General features: G+C 41.9%; 1 protein-coding gene across 2 annotated transcripts in view; it reads right to left on the reverse strand.

Annotated features, from left to right (window-relative positions):
• Nucleotides 1–24,992, reverse strand: part of MTHFD1 (methylenetetrahydrofolate dehydrogenase, cyclohydrolase and formyltetrahydrofolate synthetase 1) — a 73,492-nt gene that overhangs the window by 25,279 nt on the left and 23,221 nt on the right. For both annotated transcript variants that reach the window (XR_004256867.1, XM_032235432.1), the window contains exons 9-18: nt 21,488–21,615; nt 16,826–16,923; nt 15,924–16,097; nt 10,675–10,811; nt 9,264–9,310; nt 6,493–6,600; nt 6,306–6,380; nt 4,671–4,773; nt 1,028–1,104; nt 138–278 (exon numbers count right to left, since the gene is read on the reverse strand). Coding sequence is in view for 1 of the 2 variants with exons in the window: in XM_032235432.1 (XP_032091323.1) it covers nt 138–278; nt 1,028–1,104; nt 4,671–4,773; nt 6,306–6,380; nt 6,493–6,600; nt 9,264–9,310; nt 10,675–10,811; nt 15,924–16,097; nt 16,826–16,923; nt 21,488–21,615 (1,088 nt within the window). In the remaining variant the exon portion in view is untranslated. The remainder of the gene's footprint in view (nt 1–137; nt 279–1,027; nt 1,105–4,670; nt 4,774–6,305; nt 6,381–6,492; nt 6,601–9,263; nt 9,311–10,674; nt 10,812–15,923; nt 16,098–16,825; nt 16,924–21,487; nt 21,616–24,992) is intronic.

Here is a 24,992-nt window from a genome sequence, read left to right on the forward strand (position 1 = left end):
TGGCCATCAACATACACTGCTTGATATGACTGAAGCTGTCTACTTCTGTCATAGTTAAAGCACATATAATCTCAGAAATGTGTGAACTGTGTCTTCCAGAGTTGCATTTTCTTCCAAAGAGACTCATGTTCAGTTACCAGATCTTCTGTGGTGATTGGGACTCCTTTCCTGCTGGAGGCGACCACCATTTTCCCCAGGCGTTCTCTCATATCCTCCAGGCCGTTTGTGAGTGCTAAAACTGCCATGATCTCACTAGCTACTGCAATGTCAAACTGGGCCTGCAAGGAAGAAAAAAAGGCAAGCAAGATCAAAAATAGACATAACTGAACACGACTGGAGTGTTTGATTTAAAAAGACATAGACAAGACAGAATGCCCATAATTATGGAGTCACAATAATCTAGAAACAGAATCAGGTCTAAGCATCTGTGGTAGCCTTTTCCAAATTTGGTGCTGTCTGGCTGTTCAAAAGTACACTTCCCAGATCTCCTAATTAGCAGTTGTTACATGCTGACAATCAGTATAGTAGTTTCCACCAAGGTCCTCTGTTCTGGCGGGAACAGTATTCAAATCTGATTGGTCGAAGGGTCTGACAGCTCCCTATAAAAGGGCTGCTGCCAGACAGAGTCTTTGCTGGATTGTACATAGCTGTCACTTAATAAAGAGCTGTTGTTACTGAAGCCTGAGTCTGCCTCATCCATTCACCCGACCTAACAGCAGTCATTGATCATTTGAACAGCACCAGGTGGATGGTAGCCTTTTTAGCAATGTCAGGTTAGGGCATTTTAAGAATGCTGTCATTCTGTACACAAAAGAGGGCTAAAACTCAAAGAGAATTTCTCAAATATGCCAAGTTTCTTCACACAATCGCTCTCATTAGTAGTAGCAGCCTTCAAAATGGAGGCAATATGGGCATGGGTACATCCAGAAAACAGAGAAAGATGCACAAACCCTTAGCTCAAAATCAGCCCTCAGTTGGGATAAAAATGCCCGCTATTCTAAAAGAATCTGAGCGAAAGGACACTTACTGTGCGTGTGTATCCCTTCTCAGATGGAGACTGCCCAATTGTAATGGTTCGCAGAAACCTGTCGTTTGTATCCAGTACTACATAAAAGAAGGTGGGAAGACAAAGGGTGAACATGGGGAATTTAGCAACATTTTATACATGTACATTTAAAACTATTAATTTCATCCAGGTTATCTCACAAAAGTAAGTCATTAGAATAAAGGCTATGAGAAATAAATTGCTAACATTGCAACCCACAAGATTGTAATTTTTAAAACCTCTTTATTATATAGATGTATGGCCATTTCTCCAAAGATTTAAGGTGACTTCCCTTGGTTCCACCACAAAACCGCGTTCGACTAAAGGGCGCTCGATGAAACTGCGTAGCTGACGTCATCACAGCGCGACAACAGCGTGGAGAAAAAAAGCACGCTGTAAACGCTAAACCTAAAATTAACCCCTAAACCTAAACCTAGCCCCCCTAAACCTAAACCTAACCCTAAACCTTAACCTAACCCTAAACGTAACGCTTAACCTAATGCTAAACCTAATCCTAACCCTTAACCTAACCCTAAACCTAACCCTAACCCTTAACCTAACCCTAAACCTAACCCTTAACCTAACCCTAACCCTAACCCTAACCCTTACCTTAACTTGAATCGGCTTGCTTTCAAAGCGCTATTTAAAGCGCCCTTCTTTCTCCGTGCTCGCTGTTGTCGCCCTGTTGATAACGTCAGCGACGCGGTTTAATCGGATGCGCTTTAGTCGAGCGCGGTTTTGTCATGCCACGACTTCCCTTGACATCTCCTTTGATTTTAAGCCCCAGGTAGCAACTTGTGAAGTTGGTTGGGCTAAAGCAGAGTCACTTGGTGAACTTCTATGACTGAAGGTAGACTTAAACCTAGATCTCCCAATCATAGGCCAACACTTTGAGCAACAAACCACGGTTATTCATATTTTAAATATACCCATGATTTTATAGACTGTTATTTCAAGTCACCCAAGAAAATCTCAAAACAAGCAATGGGAAACAAAATTTGCATAAATCAATCTTCACCAGCCTTCATGTATGCTGAACTTTAAATGCCATCATCTCCTAATATCCAGGAGTGATGAAAACTGAAGTTCAGCACACACAATTGCAGAAGGGCGATCTATATTTTCAGGACCATTGAAAGATGCCTGAAAGATAAACTGACTTGTCAATAGTCTTCTGTAATTTGCTCCTTTCTATTTGCACTGATCGTTTTATTTGACAGCAGGAATTCCACAGGAAGGAGGAAATACATAGTTACTTTTTTGCTTAAGCAATTTTGATACCAAGAAAATAGCTATAGAGTGTTTTCTATGTATAAACTTTATATGGAATACTAGTTGTAGGATAAAAATAATCCAAAATCAGTCTTTTGAGATTATGTTTCATATCTTATTTACTAGGAAACGGTATAAAATTAAATTCCCTTTGGAAACATTGGGAAAAAGTAAGCTAACATGAGATTGTGAGCAAGTGTGGAAAGAACCATAATATGTTCTTAACATGATGCTGATTAATAGGCTACATTTGGAAAGTTTCATTGACCTGCAGAATGACCTGCAGTTTTTTAATGGATGTAAGGATTAAATAAGGACAACGTGCATCTCTGCATGGTTAACGTCTATAGAGAACTGCTTAAATCATTTCTTCACAGACTATTCCTAGACAAGAAAGCTTGAAAATGCTTTGGAATAACAGCATTATGTTATTCTGCTATTTATTAAAGAAGCTCCACCTTTACAATATCCCAGAGCTCCAAAGAAGGTGCCACTGCTTTGGAATCACATTAGGTTTAATGAGTAGATTCATTAATGTAGTGTTTCTCCACCATGACATCTTTAAGATGCATGGACTTCCAACTCCCAGAATCCTCCAGCCAACCATGAAACACTACCATAAAGCATCATCATCATTACCACCATCATCATTATTTTTCATGCTCACAGAATCAAAACAACAACAATAACCTTGCACTTCCTTAATGAATAGCAGACAAATACTTCACTCCCATAAGTACAAAGCTCTACTAGTTAAGATTAAAAATAAGTTAATAAGAGTCTAATTGCAAGATTAATCAAGAGCTATAAATTTGGCATCAAAAGAGCCCGTCCAGTCTACCTTTACTCTATTTTGTTTCCTGACATTCTAGGCAACTTTCAGCAGCAAAATCCAGGAAGACCTTGACATTAATTTCTTATAATGTCTCTTAGCACACTGATCTGTGAAACAATAACGTACAGTGACTCAAAAGTGGAACCACTTACTGTGACCCAAACAAAAGGCAGCAGGCTGAAAGTTACCTCAAAACTATGAGCAGCCCAGTAGCAACTCCACAGGAACACAAGATTGGAGAACAAATCCAGAGAAGGAGCTCATGTAGAGAGACCATAGCAACCTCCTCTCCTCTGCTGCAGAGGAAGTGACTAATTGGATCAAATTTGAATAGTTCTAATAGAAGAGAATATATGTAGTTCAGGATTGAATTGTGCAGTACCTGGTGCTCTCTGAGCTTGCCTGTTTGCTTGTAAATGTTTTATTACTGAACTAGTTAACATCATCAGTGCAGCACTGATGATGTTACCTAGTTAAGGAATGAAATATCTGCAAGTAAACGGCCAAGCTCTTGGAGCACCAAGACCTCTATCTGCATAATTTTCTACACCTTGTAGCATTGTGCAACAGTAGTGGAATTCTGGTCAGGGCAGGTGAACTTGAGTGATAATGACTGTCAAAGATCATTTTACATTCCAAAAACAGCCCAATGAAGACTCAACATGTTCAGAGAACAAAGAGCATACACTCTTTGGGGGACCTGAAAAGGAATACACCAAATAAATTGAACTACTATGCTGTAATAGTTCAACTTCCAAGAAAGTCTATAAATGAATTATCTGATGATTAATAAGTTAAGTAATGGATTTATTATGAATATTTTAATGTTTTAATTTATCTGATAATGAAAGCTGTCCAAACAGATTACATACTTACAGTAAGTAAAAATAAAATAACTAACCCCCTTAGTTATATGCCTTGAGGAAAATGGTTGTCAAAAGGAAAAGGGAGAATCACATTGACCAAAAATCCAAATGGCCAACACATATTTCATACCAAGTGAACATTTAGATAACTACTCTAACAATAGCATAGATAACACAATGAACTCATGAATGCCTAAGAGGAACATGACAAAATGAAGGAAAAGAGACAATTAACTGCATAACTCCTGCTTCTATGCTGTAATATTCAGCACAGTCTTAGGTTTCTTTCAAAAGCAAATTCTGACTGCATTAAGCTAAATGCAAAACTAATGCATAAAAACCAGAATTTCCTGCCCAAAAGAGAAAAATGGCTCTGATAGATCATCTATGGGGTAGGAAGCAATGACTGAAGTCTTTTACTCTGGAGAAAGAAATCCCTACTGCTGGCAATGCAGTCCTGGCTGAACACAGCACCTGCCTCTTAACTATTACAATTGTCCCAAACTAAATGGATCCTAAAAATTAAGAGCGAAAGACTCAGCAGGTATTTATTCCTTGTTTAGACTTTAATCTGTATCCCCCATAGACAGAATCATCTTTCTTCCAAACAGCTTTTCTCCTTTTCTTTTGGAAGTTACTTGTGCTGCAATACCTCGTTGCCATGTTATGCTATCTGGATCAATATCCAATCTCACAAATTTGCTTATTTCATCATTTGTCAAAGTTGCTGGGTCCATTTTCATAATATGTAATCTCTGAGGAAGGAAATGAGAGAAAGAGAAAGAGAGAGAAAGAGAGAGAAAGACATTGACAAGTTACAGGAAACTGATCTTTAAGCAAAGTAGTTAAAAAACCTTTTTTTTGCAAGTAACATAAAGGGATGCAGCTGAAATGCAAAAACCTATCTGGTTTTAACCTATCTGGTTAAAATTAGAGTTCAGTAATTGTCTTTAGTGCAATTATTCACTAAAATCAGCAACAATTTTAAGAAAACAGCATCACCCTCAAGAGATCAATGAGCAGAATTCTCAATTTTTATTTTGCTCCCTCAGTATCAGCAAAATCATAGGCAGAGAACACCCACCCTCCCCTAAAATTCTTTTAATGAACGCACGTGTCTTGCACTGTCTATAACACAGTGCAAAGGTAAAAGAAGAACAGCTACAACAATGGAATCCAACCTGAATACTCAAAAGGCTTGGGTATGGCCTGCATAGAACCTTCAAAATTGTTATCAAATTGTAGCTTTCAATGTGAGAAAAGGGGAATAGAATTAAATAAGTGACTGAAGAGTAATTGCATTAACTATATTTATTTTAATGAAATGTAAACCAAATTAAATCAGCTTTAGTTTTTATCCTGCCCACCAATTATGTTTTATAAAGCTATGCCCAGCATACCATTTAAAGGCCAAATGCACCCTTAGCCCAGGAAAGGATGTGTATCCCTGGGCAAAGCATCCAGAAAAGGTCAGGGTTGTAGCTATGCATCTATCACATCTGATTTAGATCATACCATATTGAAGCCCGGAGGCATTGGCCATCATACTAGGTATGTATTGGTAGCAATCTTTGGCCATTTATGGTGGGCAACTGGAATGGAGAAGTCATCATTATCAATTTCTCAAGAAGAACGTGGAGGAACATTATGAGGAGTAATCAGCAACACTGGGAAAAATAGTATTATAGCTTCCCAGGCAACCACAATATGAGCAAAACCAAAATAAACTCTTGGAAATACCTGAAGGATAAAATATGGGGTCATCCTTGTAAAGCTTGATTTCGTATGAAATCAATGTTACTGTCTGATATGAATTATGATTCTTTAACATTGCTTTGCCTTTGCATCATACTTTGGGTAGACCTTGTTCTACCTCAAGGAAGACATATTAAACCAGAGCACATTTTTCTGTATTGAAAAACATAAAACACTGAATTATTTCAACAGAGGCTCTAGTATTCCTTTGAATACTGAGCCATGGTGGCACAGTGGTTAGAGTGCAGTACTGCAGGCTACTTCTGCTGCCTGCTGGCTGCCTGCAATTTGGCAGATCAAATCTCACCAGGCTCAAGGTTGACTCAGCGTTCCATCCTTCTGAGGTGGGTAAAATGAGGAGCCAAATTGTTGGGGGCAATATGCTGACTCTGTAAACAGCTTAGAGAGGGCTATAAAACACTGTGAAGTGGTATATAAGTCTAAATGCTATTGCTATATCAAATCCTATGTTTGTGAGCATTGAAGATACTCTGAGAAGTACAAACAGACTGGAGATTGCAAGCAAGCTCACCTGTAGTCTCCGAATCTGGACATCAGAGAAATTCCTAACACCGTCAACTGAAGGAACCAATCGTGAATAGAGTGCCTTTAAAAACAAAGCATGTAATTAAGGACCTATCGGCACACAATAAATCTCAGCTAAACAAACTGTGCACAAAGCACACTAGAAGAGAGAGTCATTAATTGCATCAAATTACCTGATCGGACTGTGTAGCCTCATGGAAGATGCGGGCATCAATAGCAGCAGCAACTAAGTTATTGGCAGCAGTAATAGCATGGATGTCACCCGTGAGATGGAGATTAAACTGCAAGAAAAAAGAAAGCATGGAAAATATCCCAACCATTATCTCAAACCTTTCACTAAATCTAATTAAGTCACCAAATCAAGACTATAAGATTCAGCGCTGTTTCTAGAGTCATGAGAGACGGTAGTTCTCTGATACACAAATGCCATCGCAGAGAAAAAGAGGGGCCTTCTCCTACATTTTTTTGGTAGAACTTTCTGAAGGGGGAAAAATAATTTTCTCCCCACCCACTGAACAATTTTTCCATCCTAGGATGATATCCAGCCTTCAGTTGCTTCTAAGCTACTGAGATTTATTCATTCACTCATTCAATTGTTATAGCCACCTATCTCAGTTAATGAATTTGAACAGCTTACAATTAAAAATATATTACAATTAAGACACTTAACAGTTTAAAATTATAAAACACAATGAAATTTGTTGCTACTAAAACTTATGTCAACCTCCCAAGCAACTGGCAGGAAATTCTTGTTATTGAAGACATCTGGAATTTGATTATTTAGGAATAGATAAAGCATTAAGAGAATTAGTTATAAATTTGGTTTCTTTCCTAAACCAGCACACATGCCAATGCTTCTTTTAATTGTCATAGCTAGGAGGCTGGTAGCCTTTTCCCTTTTCATTTTTCCAGAATTGTCCTTCAAAGTATGGTCAAAGAAGTTGAGAAGGGTTTGTTAAAAACAGATCATGCCAAAACAATCTTATTTCATTCTTCAACATAGTAACTAAATTAGTAGACCAGCAAAATACTGTGGACATAGTATACTTAGACTACAGCAAGACATTCAACAAACCTACTTCTTGGTAAGCTAGAAAAAAGTGGGATAGACAGCATCATCACTAGATGGATTAGGTAACTGGTTGACAAACCGAACTCAAGAAGTAGTCCTTAATAGATCTACGTCTACATGGAGGGAAATAAGCAGTGGAGTACCACAAGATTCTGTTTTAGGCCCAGTACTCTTCAATATCTTCATAAATGACTTAGATGAGGAAATAGAAGGGGAACTTACCAAATTTGCAGATAATACTAAGCTGACAGGAATAGCTACCACCCTAGAAGATAGGCTCAAGATCCATATGGATCTTGACAGACTTGGACACTGAGTCCTAGCTAACAAAATGAAAATCAATGTAGAGAAAAGTAAATTCGTACACTTAGGCAAGAAAAACCAAAGATACACATATAGACTGGGTGAAACCAGTTTAATAGCAGTAACTATGAGAAAGATCTTGGAGTCTTAGTGGACAACAAGTTAAATATGAGCCAGCAGTGTACAGCCGCAGCCAAAAAAGCCAATGCAATCCTAAATTGCATTAAGAGAGCGATACAATCAAGATCAAGGGAGGTACTAATACCACACTAAGCCTTAGTGAGACCACATCTAGAGTACTGGTCACCACACTATTTAAAAGATGTAGAAAAAGTTCAAAGAGCAACCAGGATAATTAGGGGACTGGAGACTAAAACATATGAAGAATGGTTACAGGATATGGCTAGTCTAGTGAAGAGAAGGACCAGGGGAGCCATGAAATCAGTGTTCCAATATTTGAGAGGCTGCCACAGAGATGAAGGGGTCAAGCTATTTTCTAAGGCACCTGAAGGCCAGACAAGGAATGGATGGAAACTGATCAAGGAGAGATTCAACCTAGAAATAAGGAGAATTTTTCTGACAGTGAGAACAATCAAGCAGCTGGAATAACTTGCTTTAAGAAGTTGTGGGAGTTCATCACTGAAGGCTTTCAAGAAGACTGCCATTTGTCAGAAATCGTATAGGGTCTCCTGCTTGTGCGGAGGGGGTGGGGATTGGACTAGATCACCTACAAGGTCTTTTCCAACTCTGTTAATCTAATTCTAAGATGATTGTGATGATTTTGTTGAAGCATCTCCCAAAGTACATAAAAACAGGCAGAGAACTTCAATCATATCATGATGGCTACTTTGACTTTTGAGACCACACCCTGCAGATACTCCCTGAATCTGCCTAATTTTCTAAATCAGGTGCCTTGTGACAGCCAATTCTATAAGTGTGTATAAAAATTACTTTCCCTTTGATATGCCAGATCAGTTTACTTGACTTGCCACACTTTAAGTGGCAAGTGTTACAAAGTGTTAGTGCTTTATAAAGTAGGATTACTGCAGTTCCTTAACTTGTGGCCCAAATGTTTTGGGGGAAAAACCCTCCAATGTTATAATTTACAATACATCTAATATAAAAAGCATTTCTCTAATAAGCCCCAAAATTGTTCATCTACAACAAAGCTGGTATATGAGGAGAATTTAATTTGTTCCACATGTTTAAACAAACTAATTTAATTTCTAATATCTGAATGCACACAGATATTGGAACAGTTATCCTGATTATACATTTCTCTAAATTTTGCAATTAGTTCAAAAATGTTGTTCATAGTTGAATGGATTTACGATTAAATGCATGCAGAACTGACAAGGACTGGAAATAATATCTATCCCCAAGCTGAATGCCTATGACTATTGGGAATCATACATCAGGATCAAATCACACAGATTCTCTCCATATAATATCAGGGAAAAGAATTCCCATCACTCTAAATTTCTGAACAAATAGGTTTTGACATCCTGGAATACACATATAAGAGATGAACACCCAGTGTATTTATAAAGGAATAAATTTGAAGTTTACTTCTTCCATAGGAATAACTTGAGAATAGCCACCTCCAGCTGCACCACCTAATGGGGAATATAAAACATAATGCAATGCATCAAATTGTGAATATTAAAGGGTTTAACAGTTATTCATTGGAAGAAAAAACCCTACTTATTTTAAAATTGATACATTATCTTTAGCAAGGACCAAAGTCAAGTGATTGTACCTTCTCACATTCTATTAACAGTAATAAAAATAGGTCAAGTACTTGTCTATAATCTTAATATCACCATGCTAAAACATTACACTTAAATAATGGGTATTATCATGATAGTGAAAATTCTACAGATGTTTCTGCTAATATCCTCTGCTTGTGCATTCTAGCCAACTTCTTACAGGTAGTCCTCATTTAGCAATCACAATTGGGACTAGTAACTCAGTTATTAATTTACTGTTAAGTGAATAGGTCATTAAGTGAAACTGTGACTGGGCCTATGATCTTACTTCAGCTTTCCTCAACTTTACAGACCTGCAAAGGTCTTAAAACTTACGAAGTTATTTTTATATCAGCATTCAAACTGAATGGTTTCTAAAAGTGGCAGTCATTAAACAAGGATAATCAATATTCCCCTCAGAGCCTTCCAAAGTTTATACAACCAGCAGAATAAAAGTAAGCAAACTTTTTGCTTGGCGTTTACCAAAGATTGGAGATTACCAGCACAAATGCTTTCGGAGTGGGAGTGGAGGGTCAGTAAACAAACCAAATCTACCAATCTGTAGAAACACAGGATATCAGAGACACTAGGCTGAATATATTTGCTGTTTGTCTTCCTTCATTCAACCAATTAACCTCCTAGCATAATGCCACATTGCAATGGGTATCCAGAAACACAGGTCAAAGTTTTTCTTATCATCTGCTAACTACTTCAATGGAGATGCCTTGGACTGAATTTGAATCCATGGCATTGTAAATTGTGTACAACTGGCAAGCTACAGCTTTGCCTCTGGCGTGGAATGTTGCAATCTGTCAGCCTCCGCTTTGCTGCTGCTTCGGCTGCCATTGAAACGGGGAGGGGGGGCATGGTATTTGGGAGGGGACTCATTGTTGTGCTGGAGGAAGATTCTAGATTTTGAACTGTCCACCTTACTGCGCAGGTGGAGGAGTGTTTCCCGTCAAGGCCAACGGAACCAGCATTCCATCCTGGTGATGCCTTTCGAAGTTATCTCACACCTGACAATTGGAAGAATTATGATTGGACTGTGCAGGGATGCCAAGGGGAGGGGAATGAATTATACAATATATTATTCGCTTTCGCGCCTAAATAATCAGACTTCGCTTCGCTTCTATTCATTTATAATTAGTAAAAGTACACTTGATTTCTACCAATGGAGTCCTGTGGTTTTCTTTCCTGATTTTTGAATGAAGAAGGGCTGACACAATCTGTACCTTTAATTCCAAAAGTAGGCCCTTGAGAAGGTTGGCGGACACAGGCAAAGGCATTCTGACCAAGGTGTGCACCCAAAGCTTGAACCAGCCCTACAGTTGTTGTACTCTTCCCTTCCCCCAGTGGTGTGGGAGTTATGCTAGAAAAAAATGAATAAGAATACCTTTAAAAAAGAGATAGGCACAATTCACTTAATTACAATATGTTAAGAGAGAGTAACTTGGCCATTAGAAGGTCTTTTTGTACATGCTTGCTCAGTTTAAAGGGACAGAACATTTTCTGTAATGATATAATTATAAATGTTTAATTAAACATCAGATGAGTGTTCTCCTTTATTTGCCCTTCTCAACATTTTGGGAAAATTTTCATTGATTTATGTTCAGATTGTATTCTGGAATTGACAAATTGATATTTTCAATATTTTGTCTCCTTGGTATATACTAGTGCTATGCTTTGGTGTATAGTATTTTAAAACTATGTTAGCTACCGTATTTTTTGGAGTATAAGACACACCCTTTCCCCTCAAAAAATAGGGTGGTTTTATGGTTTTATGGTTTTATTAGCATTTGTAGGCCGCCCTTTTCCCTGAGGGGACTCAGGGCGGCTCACAGAAAACCAGGGAGAGGGGAATACAACATTAAGACAACAACACATAATAAAATAGTAAGCAACATCCATTCATCATTCGGGCGGGGTAGCGATTCTTATCCCCAGGCCTGACGGGCGAGCCAGTTCTTCAAGGCAGTGCGGAAGGCCTGGACGGTGGAGAGGGTACGAATCTCCACGGGGAGCTCGTTCCAAAGGGTCGGGGCTACTGCTGAGAAGGCCCTCCTCCTTGTGGTTGCCAGCCGACACTGGCTGGCCGATGGAATGCGGAGGAGGCCTAATCTATGGGATCTTATAGGTCGTAGGGAGGTAATTGGCAGAAGGCGGTCTCTCAAGTATCCAGATCCACTGCCATGTAGGGCTTTATGGGTGATTAATAGCACCTTGAAGCGCATCCGGAGATCGACAGGTAGCCAGCGCAGCTCGCGGAGGATAGGTGTTATGCGGGTGAATCGGGGTGCACCCGCTATCACTCGCGCGGCTGCGTTCTGCACTAGCTGAAGTCGCCGGATGCTCCTCAAGGGCAGCCCCATGTAGAGCACATTGCAGTATTCCAGCCTAGAGATCACAAGGGCCCGAGTGACTGTTGTGAGGGCCTCCCGGTTCAGGTAGGGTCGCAACTGGCGCACCAGGCGTACCTGGGCGAATGCCCCCCTGGTCACAGCCGTTAAATGGTGGTCGAATGACAGCTGTGGATCCAGGAGGACTCCCAAGTTGCGGACCCTCTCTGAGGGGTGTAGAATTTGACCCCCCAGCCTGAGTGTTGGAATATTGGCCAAATCTTTGGGAGGAAAACACAACAGCCACTCGGTCTTTTCTGGGTTGAGCACAAGCTTGTTAGCCCTCATCCAGTCCATAACGGCTTCAAGACCCCGGCCCATCACGTCAACCGCTTCATTGATTTGGCACGGGGCGGACAGATACAGTTGAGTATCGTCCGCATATTGATGGTATCTGATCCCGTGCCTGCGGATGATCTCTCCCAGCGGTTTCATGTAGATGTTAAATAGTAGGGGGGATAAGACCGAGCCCTGCGGCACCCCATAATTTAGGGGCCTTGGGGACGATCTCTCCCCACCCACTAACACCGACTGCGACCTGTCCGAGAGGTAGGAGGAGAACCACCGTAGCACGGTGCCTCCCACTCCCACCTCCCGCAGTCGTCGCAGAAGGATACCATGGTCGATGGTATCGAAAGCCGCTGAGAGGTCAAGAAGGACCAGGATGGAGGGATGTCCTTCATCTCTGGCTCTCCAAAGATCATCCATCAATGCGACCAAAGCGGTTTCTGTGCTGTAACCGGGTCTGAAGCCTGACTGGAAGGGGTCTAGATAGTTTGCTTCCTCCAAGGACCGTTGGAGCTGGAAGGCCACCACCTTCTCAACAACCTTCCCCAGGAAGGGAAGGTTGGAGACCGGACGATAACTGTTGAGGACAGCTGGATCCAAGGATGGTTTCTTCAGGAGGGGTCTCACCACCGCCGCTTTCAGTGCGGCGGGGAAGTTCCCCTCCCGAAGGGAGGCGGTTACAACCGCCTGGATCCAGCCTCGTGTCACCTCACTGCAGTTAACAACCAGCCATGAGGGACACGGATCCAGAACACAGGTGGAGGAACTTACAGCTCTCATGGCCTTGTCCACATCCCTGGGGGTAACGTCCTGAAACTCAACCCAGAGCTGTTCTCCTTGATCCCCCTGTGCCTCGGCTGGAACTGCAGGTGTGGAGTCCAAGTCCGACCGAAACCGAGCAATTTTGTCCGCTAAGAATTGGGCATATTCTTCAGCTCTGCCCTGCAGGGGTTCCCCCGTCTCCCTTTTGTTCAGTAGGGAGCGGGTTATCCTGAACAGGGCGGCTGGGCGGGACTCAGCGGATGCGACCAGGGTGGCTATGTGCGATCTTTTTGCCGCCCTAAGTGCCCTAGTATATTCCCTGGTGCAGGTGGTTACCATTGCTCGGTTCGATTCGGACTTATCGGACCTCCAACGGTGCTCTAGGCATCTCCTCCGGCGCTTCATCTCCCGGAGCTCCTCGGTAAACCAAGGGGGTCTCCGGGATCCGCCGCCTCGGAGGAGCCGCAGTGGCGCAATCCGGTCGAGGGCCTCTGACGCTGCCAAGTGCCACGCAGCAGCCAGAGTCTCCACCGGACTGTGGGCGAAAGTGTCAGGAATAACCCCAAGCTCTGTCTGGAACCTTGATGGTTCCATAAGACGCCTGGGGCGGAACCACCTGGTCGGTTCCTCCTCCCTACAGTGGGGGTTTGGCCTCCGGAAGTCGAGCCTCAGTAGGCAATGGTCTGACCACGACAGGGGTATGATGTCGCTCCCCCTCAGACCAAGATCGTAAATCCACTGCTCCGAGAGAAATACAAGGTCAAGCATGTGTCCCGCTGAGTGGGTTGGGCCTCGAATTACTTGGGTCAAGCCCATGGCTGTCATGGAAGCCATGAACTCCTGCGCCCCATCAGAGTTTTCAACGAGCGATGGCAAGTTAAAGTCCCCTAGGACCATCAACCTAGGGAACTCAACTGCCAGCTCGGCTACCGACTCGAGGAGCGAGGGGAGGGCTGCTGCAACGCTGTTGGGAGGCAGGTACGTTAGCAGCAACCCCACTTGACCCTTGAGGTCCAACTTTAACAGCAAAGACTCACACCCGACAATCTCCGGAGCAGGGACCCTACGAGGAACTAACGACTCCCGGATAACGGCGGCCACACCTCCACCCCTTCCCTGGGCTCTCGGCTGATGCAGCACCTGAAATCCTTCTGGGCACAGCTCTACAAGGGGGACTCCTCCCTCTGGGCCCAGCCAGGTTTCAGTAATACATGCCAGGTCTGCCCTCTCGTCTAAAATTAAGTCCCGGACGAGAGGAGCTTTATGGACAACAGACCTGGCATTTAGCGACAACAGCCTGAGACCAGGGTCCTGACTACTTACGCCATCTGGTCTCGGAGTGGGACTCCCAGGGCCGGAAGGAGGGATCTCTGTAATGTAGCGAACCCTCCTTCCCCGGTAATGGCCTGCCCTGAAGTCCCCGCCGTATCTGCCCCTCCCTGTTACGACCGCAATACCCCGACCCTCTCCCGTGTCTCTGGTCCCCTCAACCACCCCCATAGCCCCCGCAACTCCCGGCAGGTCCTCCGAATCACACATACTCATACACTCCCCCAAACAATCCCCACGTAATGGTTAAAAACACAAAATTTACAACAATATAATCATAAAAGTGGGACATTCATTCATCTCATACGTACCTCATGCGTAGCCCATACAAAGAAAGAAGAAAAAGATGAGAGCAAAGAAAGAGTGAGAGTTAAAATAGTTGCGCAATTGATTAAAAAGTTTTTAAGTGCGAGTTCAGTTTGTTGCCATCAACTATCCATCCACAGCCCAGACCAAAGTTTCCTTCTGGGGATAGGCACCAGTAGTAATGATGGTAATAGTCAGGGCTAAGACAGACAGGCACATAGGGCCTAGGTCTATAGGTGAGGAAAATCTGGTAAGCAAAGTCCGAGGCGGCAGGGAACCAATGTTGGTAAAAAGGCAGCGTTGATGGGAAGAGCAGCGTCGAAAAAATAAGGCAGCGTTGGTAAAGGAAACAATGCTGGAACAAGGGGTTATGTTGCTGGAAAGAGTAGTAACAGTACCAGTAGCAGCATTGGTAGAAGGGACAGTATTGGTAAGGGGAGCAATGTTGTTGAAAGCAATGGTGTCGCTGTAAAGCTGAGTTCAGTATGGGGGAGGGGGGGAGGCATCCGGAAAAGGCTCCAGCTGCGGCACACCCAATCAGCCGCCCGCTTCGCCAAGGCCGGACCAGGCCTCCGTTTGAATTCCCCAACTCTAAACAACGATGATAAATAATCAGCCCAGTCAGAATCACCATAAATTCCCCAAACTCTCCGAGCTGTCCGCCAAGCTGTTCGTCAGGCTTCAGAGCTTGTAAAAAAGGGGCCGAAAAGCCCCACCGTTGCTGAAGCCGCCGCGAAACACCCTCAATCGTCTCCGCTCCCTGTGCCACCGTGAGACCGCTATACTCGCCGCCAAGGGTGCCCAGCCGCTGCCGAGGCCGCCGAAGCCGCCGCGGAACGCCCTCCGTCGCCTCCGCTTCCACCATGTCCATGTGGCCGCTGCCGCTGCCGCTGCAAATCTGGGTGCGTCTTATACACTGAATGCAGCATTTTTGGCCTCCCAAAACCCCACCCCCTTTGCAAAAATGGTCGTGCTTCCAGAGTGCTCCTGGGGGCTGGTGAGGGGAAAAATGAGCAAAAAATGAGGTTTTTGCTCATTTTTGCCCCCCCCTCCCTGAGGAGCACCCTACAAGCCTCCTGAAGGCTATGCATGCCCTTTTTTTGACCACAAATGGGCCCATTTTCATGAAAAATGGGCCATTTTTTGGAGGCCTGCAGAATGCAAAAACCTTTTTCTTTAATTTACCTCTTCAAAATCTTGGTGCGTCTTATACTCTGGTGCGACTTATACTCCAAAAAATACGGTATTTAAGGAATCTTTGAATGCTAAAGGCTTTCAATGATTGTAAATGCTTTTATAGACTTTTCATGGGGACCTGTTATTCTTTCCCCAAGTCAGTTAAGAAAGACCCCCAACCCTGCTAGTTTATCAGGGTGTAGAAATAATTTAAGGCAACTTACCCTGTTACTACAATGTATTTTCCATCTGGTTGATCTTTAAGACGCTTCAGTGTTGACAGTGAGATTTTGGCTTTGCATTGACCATACAACTCTACTTCATCTGAAATCAAGCCAATTTCTCTGGCCAGCTCACCAATGGGCTTAGGAGTACATGAGCGTGAAACTTCAATGTCACTGAAAAATAACAGTTATATTGAGAAAGGAGAAGATGGCATTCCACTCTCTCATTAAGTATTGGGAATATACAAGTCACGCCTAAATTTGCCCCTTCTCTTTGGACCTTGAAAGTGCAGGCTTCCTGAATGCTTTTCTACGTGAAAACTTCCCCAAAGTTTGGAAAACCATAAAGCAGGAAGAAGGATGGGTGAAAATCTTTCTTCAGGATGTTCTTGCTTTCCTACCCATTTCAACAAACAAGTCCAGTTTTCTGCAGCCCACAGCTACTTCTACTTCTGCAGCCTCACAATCCACAGCTACTCTTCCTCCAAATGTCAATAGCTGTATAATCAGCAGTGGCAATTGAAGCACAAAAATGCATTTAGGAAAAAAAATGAGGCCACAAAAAACCAAAACAAAAACCCAAAGACAACTGACTTTCCTAGAACTTTCCAGTAGTTGAGAGAGTATGTTGGATAAGAGAAGAAAATATGCACAGAATAGAGTGCTCTGAAGGAGACATAAGAAAGGCATGATATGAAAAGAAATATTCTATGTTATAATACTTGAATGAATGTGCTATTGCTTTTACTTTCCCTGATGTCCATTTTCTCTATACCAGCAGAAACTCCAATAGAGGCTATACAAGTTTTCTCCTGCTCTCTGTCTCACTGGGACACAGCAAGGGACAAATATAGACTTCCATTCATACCCTTTCTAGACTAATTTTATTACTTCTTTCTTACCTTGGAACAGGAGTTACAGGAGTGAGCAGCTTATACTGAATATTCCACTTGCCAGGTTGATACGTCTCAAGAAAACGTTGAGCACTTTCTACTGTACTCTGAATTGTTTTTTTTAAAAAAAGAAAACAAAATAAAAATTAATTACTGTAACCAATAATCTATCTGTTTTGTCTTGTTTAGAAAATTTAAGTTGCACAAAATAATCTGCAAAAGGCAGGAAGCACTCTATATCCTTTAAATACAGAATTAGGTAAATATATGTGTAAGTCATTTGCATTTTTGGTGCACAATTTATATTTACTCTGCAGAAATAGCAATAGCAATAGCAGTAGACTTATATACCGCTTCATAGGGCTTTCAGCACTCTCTAAGCGGTTTACAGAGAGTCAGCATATTGCCCCCAACAATCTGGGTCCTCATTTTACCCACCTCGGAAGGATGGAAGGCTGAGTCAACCCTGAGCCGGTGAGATTTGAACCGCTGAACTGCTGATCTAGCAGTAGCCTGCAGTGCTGCATTTAACCACTGCGCCACCTCGGCTCTTCTGCCTACTTCTGCCTAACTTCCTAAATACACATCAAGATTCTAACTATATTGCTTATCCAGGGCTTTAATTTGTTGTGATACACACTGCAAAGTAGCCTTATTATCTTCTTTTTCTCAGTTTAACCCAAACTTTCTCAACTTGCGCTTTTCAGTTGCGTTACAGTGGTAAGATTTAAGAAGACTTGATGCTCTGTGCTAGCTGGGCATTTTAGCAGGTGGGGTTGGTATGGTATAGTAGTATAGTCTTTATTGTCATTGTACAAAATAAATACAATGAAATTGGTTTTAGCCTCACTGGTGCAATCCATGACACCAAATACAAACAACATAAATCCCAAAGGAATAATCCCAATGCAAGTTAGGGGAAAAGAAAAAAGAAAAAACTAAACATACGTTTCCACGTGTGCGTGGAGTGATTGTGGTTGTGTTTAAGAGTCTGACAGCCCAAGGATAGAAACTATTTTAAAACCTATTTGTTCAGCTGGCTTTGCTTTGACATCTTCTGCCCGATGGTAGAAGTGCGAAGAGACATTGACCAGGGTGTGAATCATCTCTATCTTCCTTACTCTGCTAAAGCAGCGAGACCTGGCAATGTCATCCAGTGGTGTTAGAGGGCAACCAATGGTTACTTGTGCCAAATTGATCACTCTCTGTAGTGCCTTCCTGTCCACAGTAGTTAAACCATCGTACCATACTATAATGGAATATGTGAGGACATTTTCTATTGTGGACCGATAGAAAGAGGTCATCAACCGTTGTTCCACCTGATGTTTTCGCAGGATACTATTGGGCCTTGCCAATCACCAGGAATGTGTTGTTTTCCAGGTGAGATCTGGACTAATAAGCACTCCCAAGAATTTAAAAGAGGAAACCCTCTCCACATAGCCCCCCTCAATATACAGTGGGGCAGGTGACTCTCTGTGCTTCCGGAAATCTAGCACCATCTCCTTTGTCTTACTAGTAATTAGATGTAAGTTATTTTTTGAACACAATATGGATACCTTCTGGATTTCTTCCCTGTATGCTGACTCGTCCCCTCCAGTTATGAGACCCAGCACAGTTGTGTCATCTGCAAACTTTATTATGATGTTGGATAGATCAGAGGATATGCAGTCATGTGTATACATCGAGTACAGGTATGGGCTGAGCACACAGCCCTGAGTGGAGCCTGTGCTGAGCTTTAGCATGGAAGATGTAAAGGACCCAACCCTTACTGTTTGTGGACAATCCATCAGGGAGTCTTTGATCCATTCACAAGTGAGGGGAGGGAAATTCAGGTCAGTCAGCTTTTCAATGAGAACACCTGTAAGATGGTGTTAAAAGCCGAGCTATAGTCTATAAAAAGCATTCTGACATAATTCCCAGATTTCTCAAGGTGGCTCAGTGCAATATGTCGAGCAGTGGCAATGGTGTCTCAACGACCTGTTACTTCTATAAGCAATCTGCTATTAATCGAAATTTGGTGGAAGACAGAACTTGAGGTGTTGTAGGACCAGTCTCTAAAAGTTTATATTTTACATTTGGAAAATAAATAAATCTGAAAGGCACCAGTTTAATGTCATATAAGTGCTATTTATTGTTTATCTGAGATACAGTGGGTTATATTATTCACTGTTTCTATTTTCTTTTAATATTATTGCATTGAACATCTGGATTCAAATTCTTATTCAGTCTCAAAACTCCCTGAGTAACTTTCGATCTGTCAAACACATCCGAAAAACCAAATATATTCAAAAGATGGCTTGTAAATAAAATGAGCAAAGAAGATGTTATGCATTCTACTTATAACCTGGAAGAAAAAAAAGAGGAGTAATAATACTTATTAAAGTTTTAGTGAGATGCCTTTATTGTTTAAGAAAAGCAGAAAATAAGAGAGTATTTTTTTCAATCATTGCAATGAAAGCACAGGTGAGTGGGGAAAAAAGCGCGGAAGTGGGAACAATTTCTGGCTTCTCCATTGATTTTGTTTGTGGAAAGCCAGCAGGGAATGTCAGAAATTGTGATCCTGTAGCTGCAGTTTTCTGTGATGTCATTAATGCAAGCCAGGCATCAGATGCCTTATCCAATCATGCGGCACGGAACTGAAAGCTTTACTGTAATCAATAAAGCTACATGCAAGTTGGTCTTCCTTCTCTTTCAACTTTCCAAAATCATCTTGGCTGTTTATATGGACAGTGTTGAACAGCAATTCTATTTCAGGTGCGTTTTTCCATATAGGATCTCTGAGCTGAACACCACCAGCATTGGCAAAATCACCATCAATCAGTTTAGTTTTAGTTTTTAGTTTTAGTTTATTATTATTTATAGGCCGCCCTTTTCCCTGAGGGGACTCAGGGCGGCTTACAATTTATAGGGAAGGGGATACAAGACAATAAAACAATAAACATAAAAACAGTGCAAGTAAAAATAAAACACAACATTCATCATTCGGGTGGGGGCAGATTACGATCTTTATCCCCAGGCCTGACGGGATAGCCAGGTCTTGAGGGCTGTGCGGAAGGTCTGGAGGGTGGTGAGGGTACGAATCTCCACGGGGAGATCGTTCCAGAGGGTTGGAGCTACTACTGAAAAGGCTCTCCTCCGCGTAGTTGCCAGTCGACACTGACTGGCAGATGGAACTCGGAGGAGGCCTAATCTGTGCGATCGAATAGGTCGCAAGGAGGTAATTGGCAGGAGGCGGTCTCTCAATCAGTTGCAGAAGGCAGCTTTACATCATGAGATGATACTTTTAACATCCATATTTGCCTATCCCGGGTCCCTGGGAAAGACTTGATAGGGGGACAAAAATGCAAATTCCAGTCTGACTGATTGTGCAATGAGTCACAATTGTCCTTGTTTCTAAGTGATATTGCTTGATCAGGTATTATTCATTCTTCATGTTCTTCAACTTTTCTTTTATCCATTCTAGCTTGCTTGCATCTGATCTTTTCCAACCTGATTTTCATTTGTTTGGCTTTTATTCTTGTTTGTTGATTTTGCATCAAAGCTATTCAATTATAGCTACAGCAGTGTTGTACATTAGTTGGTTTGTTCATTTCTGATTCTGGATGTTGTTCTCTCCAGAACTGGTGCATTATTTTAAAATATCCTTTCTCACTGGATTTAATTTGTAGTAGCAGATCATTATTTCTTGTTTTCAGTGTTTGCTTATTTGCGATGGATAGTCCTGCAGGAGCTGGTATTAGTTGTTCAGCAACAGTCCTGAGCTTAAAGGTAAAGGTTCCTCACACACATACGTTCCCGACTCTAGGGGGCAGTGCTCATCTCTGTTTCAAAGCTGAAGAGCCATTGCTGTCTGAAGACGTCTCCGTGGTCATGTGGCTGGCGTAACTAAATGCCAAAGATGCATGGAATGCTGTTACCTTCCCACCAAGGTGGTCCCTATTTTTCTACTTGCATTTTTACATGCTTTCGAACTGTTAGGTTGGCAGAAGTTGGGACAAGTAACAGGAGTTCACTCCTTTACACGGCACTAGGGATTTGAACAGCCAAATTGCCGACCTTTCTGATTGACAAGCTCACCATCTTAGCCACTGAGCCACCGCGTCCTGAGCTTATTTATCACCAGGTAAATAAGAAATACATAGAAATATCTACTGTGGTCCTTGAGGACCTGGGTGACTACCCATCCAATAAGGGTTTTGGTAAATTATGTCTCACCATATCACCTGTCTCAGCTGCAGTTCTTGGAGGAAGGATGAAGGGAAGCGAGCCATGGGCCTCATCACTACCTCCTTCCTCGAGAGCTCCCTCGAGAGCTGGGGACGGCCAGCCACTCACCTTTCACCCAGAGACTCTTCATCTAGCTCCTCTGATGAGACTTGTGCAGTTTAGTTAAACCTCTAGCGTAGCTCTCATCCTCCTTGGAGTATGCAAGCCCCCCCCCCCCGCCCGCCCAACCATGTCAAGTTAATGTCTCATTGGAGGATTATTATTATCCCTAATTATACTGCATGTAGAACCTTAGAAGAAAGATTGGCCATGATCTAAAGGAACTCTGGGAAAACTAGAGGATTTAAAGCTGTGTGGGATGAAACAGAGAGCACTGCTAGGCATCTGCACACAGAAACTCAGTGGAAAGTGAAAAAAGGCTGTTCTCCAAAGCGAGGTACTCACCTGCATCAGCATTGCAACTGTCATTGGTCCAACCCCACCAGGTACAGGGGTGATATAGGCTGCTCTCTCCTTTGCTGAAGCATAAGCTACATCTCCAACAACCCTTTTCCCACTGGCCTTTGTGCTATCTGTGAAGGAGAGATAAGAAAACACTGGAGGAAAACGATACCCTCAAAACATATCAATCCTATGAGAGGCAACAGAAAATAAAGCTTTGGGTTAGCTTGCAATGACAAAATCTTCCTCTACACCAATATTCCTCTTGGCATTGCTGGGTTAACACATTCTCAGCTAGTCCTCCTCTTTCAGATTTGTTTAAAAACTGCTTTGTTAGCATGCTTGTGAATAAACATGACTGATCCAGGCTTGAGGGTAGAATTCTGAAAAACAATAGCTTTCTTCAAGAACCAAGATTTGCTCTCAATGTCATGCATGTCTCATCATTGCAAATGGAGATACTTAAGCATTTGTCAGAAAACTAAAAGTTTCCAGATTACTATAGGAAGGAAAAGATGGGAGAGGAACAATAATCCTGTTCTAATATAGTGGAATTGGCATTTCAAAATAATGTTTAACTTAAGATTTCAGCAGGTTTACTAAAGGTACTTTTTCATCAGGATTGGGAAGGTTTTAAAAAGGAACTTTTTAGTTTCAACAGTACAGAAGGTAACTTTTGCATTTATTAAAAACATCTTTACTGCTTCAGGCAACTGGGCACAATTGTTTGGAAGACAATTAGTTTTGTAATTGCACTAAGATGGGAAGTGATACTCTTGGCACTTTTACTTGTTCCACCAGCCACAGATGCTAAAGAAGAATAAGTGAGAATAGAAATTTTTTTTATCATGACTGAAGGTGTGTCCCAGTATAATGTTACAGGATCCAATATGGGTCGGTCACTAGGACCAAAAATTTTCTGAGCTTTTGTATTCATGCTGGAGTCCATCCTTACATATTCCAGTAAAGAGAAGTTGCTTAAGGATGGGCTTCAGTACAAGTCCAAAAACTTGCAAGAATAAACTTTTAGTCCCTATGACCAACTCAGATTGCACCCTGCAAAAAATACTGTGCAGCAGAGAGCAGCATTTCTTTACCGCACATTACAAAGACATATAATGAAATATCCTGGATTCCACAGAATTCTTGGATTTCATTGAAAGAAACTAAAGGAATACAAATTAGAAACAAGTCCCTAATGGCAAGGGAAGGCGAATTAAAATGTTGGAGGTGATTTTCTTCTTTCTTAGAAACTAATTAGCAGAGAACTATAAAGCACGTTACTCTAAAAAAAAAATCACAAGCACATACAGTACCTGCTGTTCAATAAATAGATTTTAATATTATCATAATTTCATACCAGATCTATGTAAATGACTTTACCCCAAAGCACTTTTTCTATTGTTTTTAATCATGGTTTAGTCCTGGCATGGGATTCTTTTATATGGTTACCTCAATAAGGCACCAAACAAAAGGCTCTAAATAATTACAGCTGCCTCTTGAAGCTTCACAAAAGTAGCCTGGATCTCCATAGCAGCAGTTCTCAAACTAATGGCAGGGATTTAATGGGAGCCTCAATTTTTTCACAACCAGGTTGCTAGCTGCTTACCACATATTTAAGAATAATACCCTAATGGCTGGTGTGATTGACATTCTGCCTGTCAGCATCACTCCCACCAAAACACTTTCCTTTGACATCAATGTATTGGGGGAACATTGAGAGCTGAAAGATACAGCAAATGTCCTTGGGAAGTCTGAAGCAGACATTAGGCCAAGGCTTTGTGCCCCAGGGAGTGGGGTGAGTGTAGGTCAGTGGTGAAATCTATTTTTTTTTACTACCGGTTCTGTGGTCGTGGCTTGATGGTCGTGGCTTGGTGTGTTCATGTGACTAGGTGGGCATGGTTATGTAGTCATGTAAGTGGGAGATCTAAAGACAGACACCCACTTTAACAATGTCCTGCTGGAGTAGGGTTGGACTAGATGACCTCCAGGTCCCTTCCAGCCCTGGATTATCCTCTGAAGCTGCTTCTAGTGCCAGGTTTGTAGTCCTTCCTCCATCTCCTTTTTCCCTCCCCCTTTCCCTCCCTTTTTTCTTTCTTTGTTTTTTTCTTTGTTTCTCCCTCTCTCTCTCTCTTAATAACCCCCCCTCCCATTTTTTGCCTAGCATGCCTCAGGGAACCCTGCTGGGAACAAAAATGGACCTCTCACATACCCACGTTTCCGGAGAACCTGTAGGTAAAAAAATGCTTTAAAAGTTTTAAAAAGTTCAAAAGTTGTGCAACGTGCGATAGTCGGAACAGTTGTTTTTTTTTTAAGTATTTTTTACTACTGGTTCTGTGAACCAGTAATATTTTTTATTATTGTTTCAAACCAGTAGCACTTCATCCCTGGCCTACGTCTTTATTCTGGGGGGTTGAAAATGATCTGAGGAACCAACATGTACATTTTTAAGGCCTTAATACTGTTCTACACCTGTTTTCAAGAAAAAAAAATATTACACATCTTAAATGTCTATGGAGATTCTCAGTCATCAAGGAATGGTTATCCAAGAGGGATAACCAAGAAGCAACTGGACTTTCTGATTTTTCTTTGAAGACGTTTCACTTATCATCAAAGAAGCTTATTCAGCTGAAGACCTGTAGCTTCTTGGATGAGACAACCTGAAGAAGCTTCTTGGATGAGAAGACCTGAAGAAGGTTCTTGGATGAGACGATCTGAAGAAGCTTCTTGGATGAGAAGACCCGAAGAAACTTCTTGGATAAGAAGTGAAATGTCTTCAAAGAAAAACTAATAGCCTCTTGAAAAAGCACCCTTGGGATACACATCTTAAAGTTTGAAAAAGACTGTCTTAAAACCTCACATCCTCCTCCCCAAAAATTGGTAAAACCTTTTGGGCTTGCTGGGTTCCTGATGTTCCCTAAGCATTTTCTTTATCAGGTTGGTCTTCATCATCATCATGAAGAGCCATGTGTGGCCCATGAGCCTTAGCTTACTGCAAGCTCAAATTCAACATCTTTCCCCCTTCCAATATGGAAATGAGCCAACTGGGGTCTTCTTGAGAAATGAATCAGCTAGCTAGTGTTGTACCTTATGGACTTTTTCCTCATCTTGAAAGGCAGATAATGAAGTGAGCCGCAATTGCTAAGAAAATGAGTATCTTTATTTAACCCTTTGATTAGTTAAGTGCAATTAAAAGATAGATCACTTATAAAAGCAACCTTTATAGAAGTGCAGCAAGTAGGAGGATAGCAACTGTTTGACAGATGTGACTAATCCTCTTAGTTTGTTAAACTGGAGAGCAGATGGGTAGAGAAGCTCCACTTTAATAAAGAGGAACCTTATGCAACCAATCTCTGGTTTATTAATTAATTTCTCAGCAAGAAAGTAATGATTTCATTCAAAATCCTAATGAGATTGTCTATCCAACTGAACCATTCCTTGGCTAAAAGTTATTCATAGTTTGTTTGGTTTTGGCTTACTACCGTGAACCATGATATATGGCTTGCTT

The sequence above is a fragment of the Thamnophis elegans genome, chromosome 1 (genome assembly GCF_009769535.1).
Source record: "Thamnophis elegans isolate rThaEle1 chromosome 1, rThaEle1.pri, whole genome shotgun sequence".
NCBI classification, from domain to species: domain Eukaryota; kingdom Metazoa; phylum Chordata; class Lepidosauria; order Squamata; family Colubridae; genus Thamnophis; species Thamnophis elegans.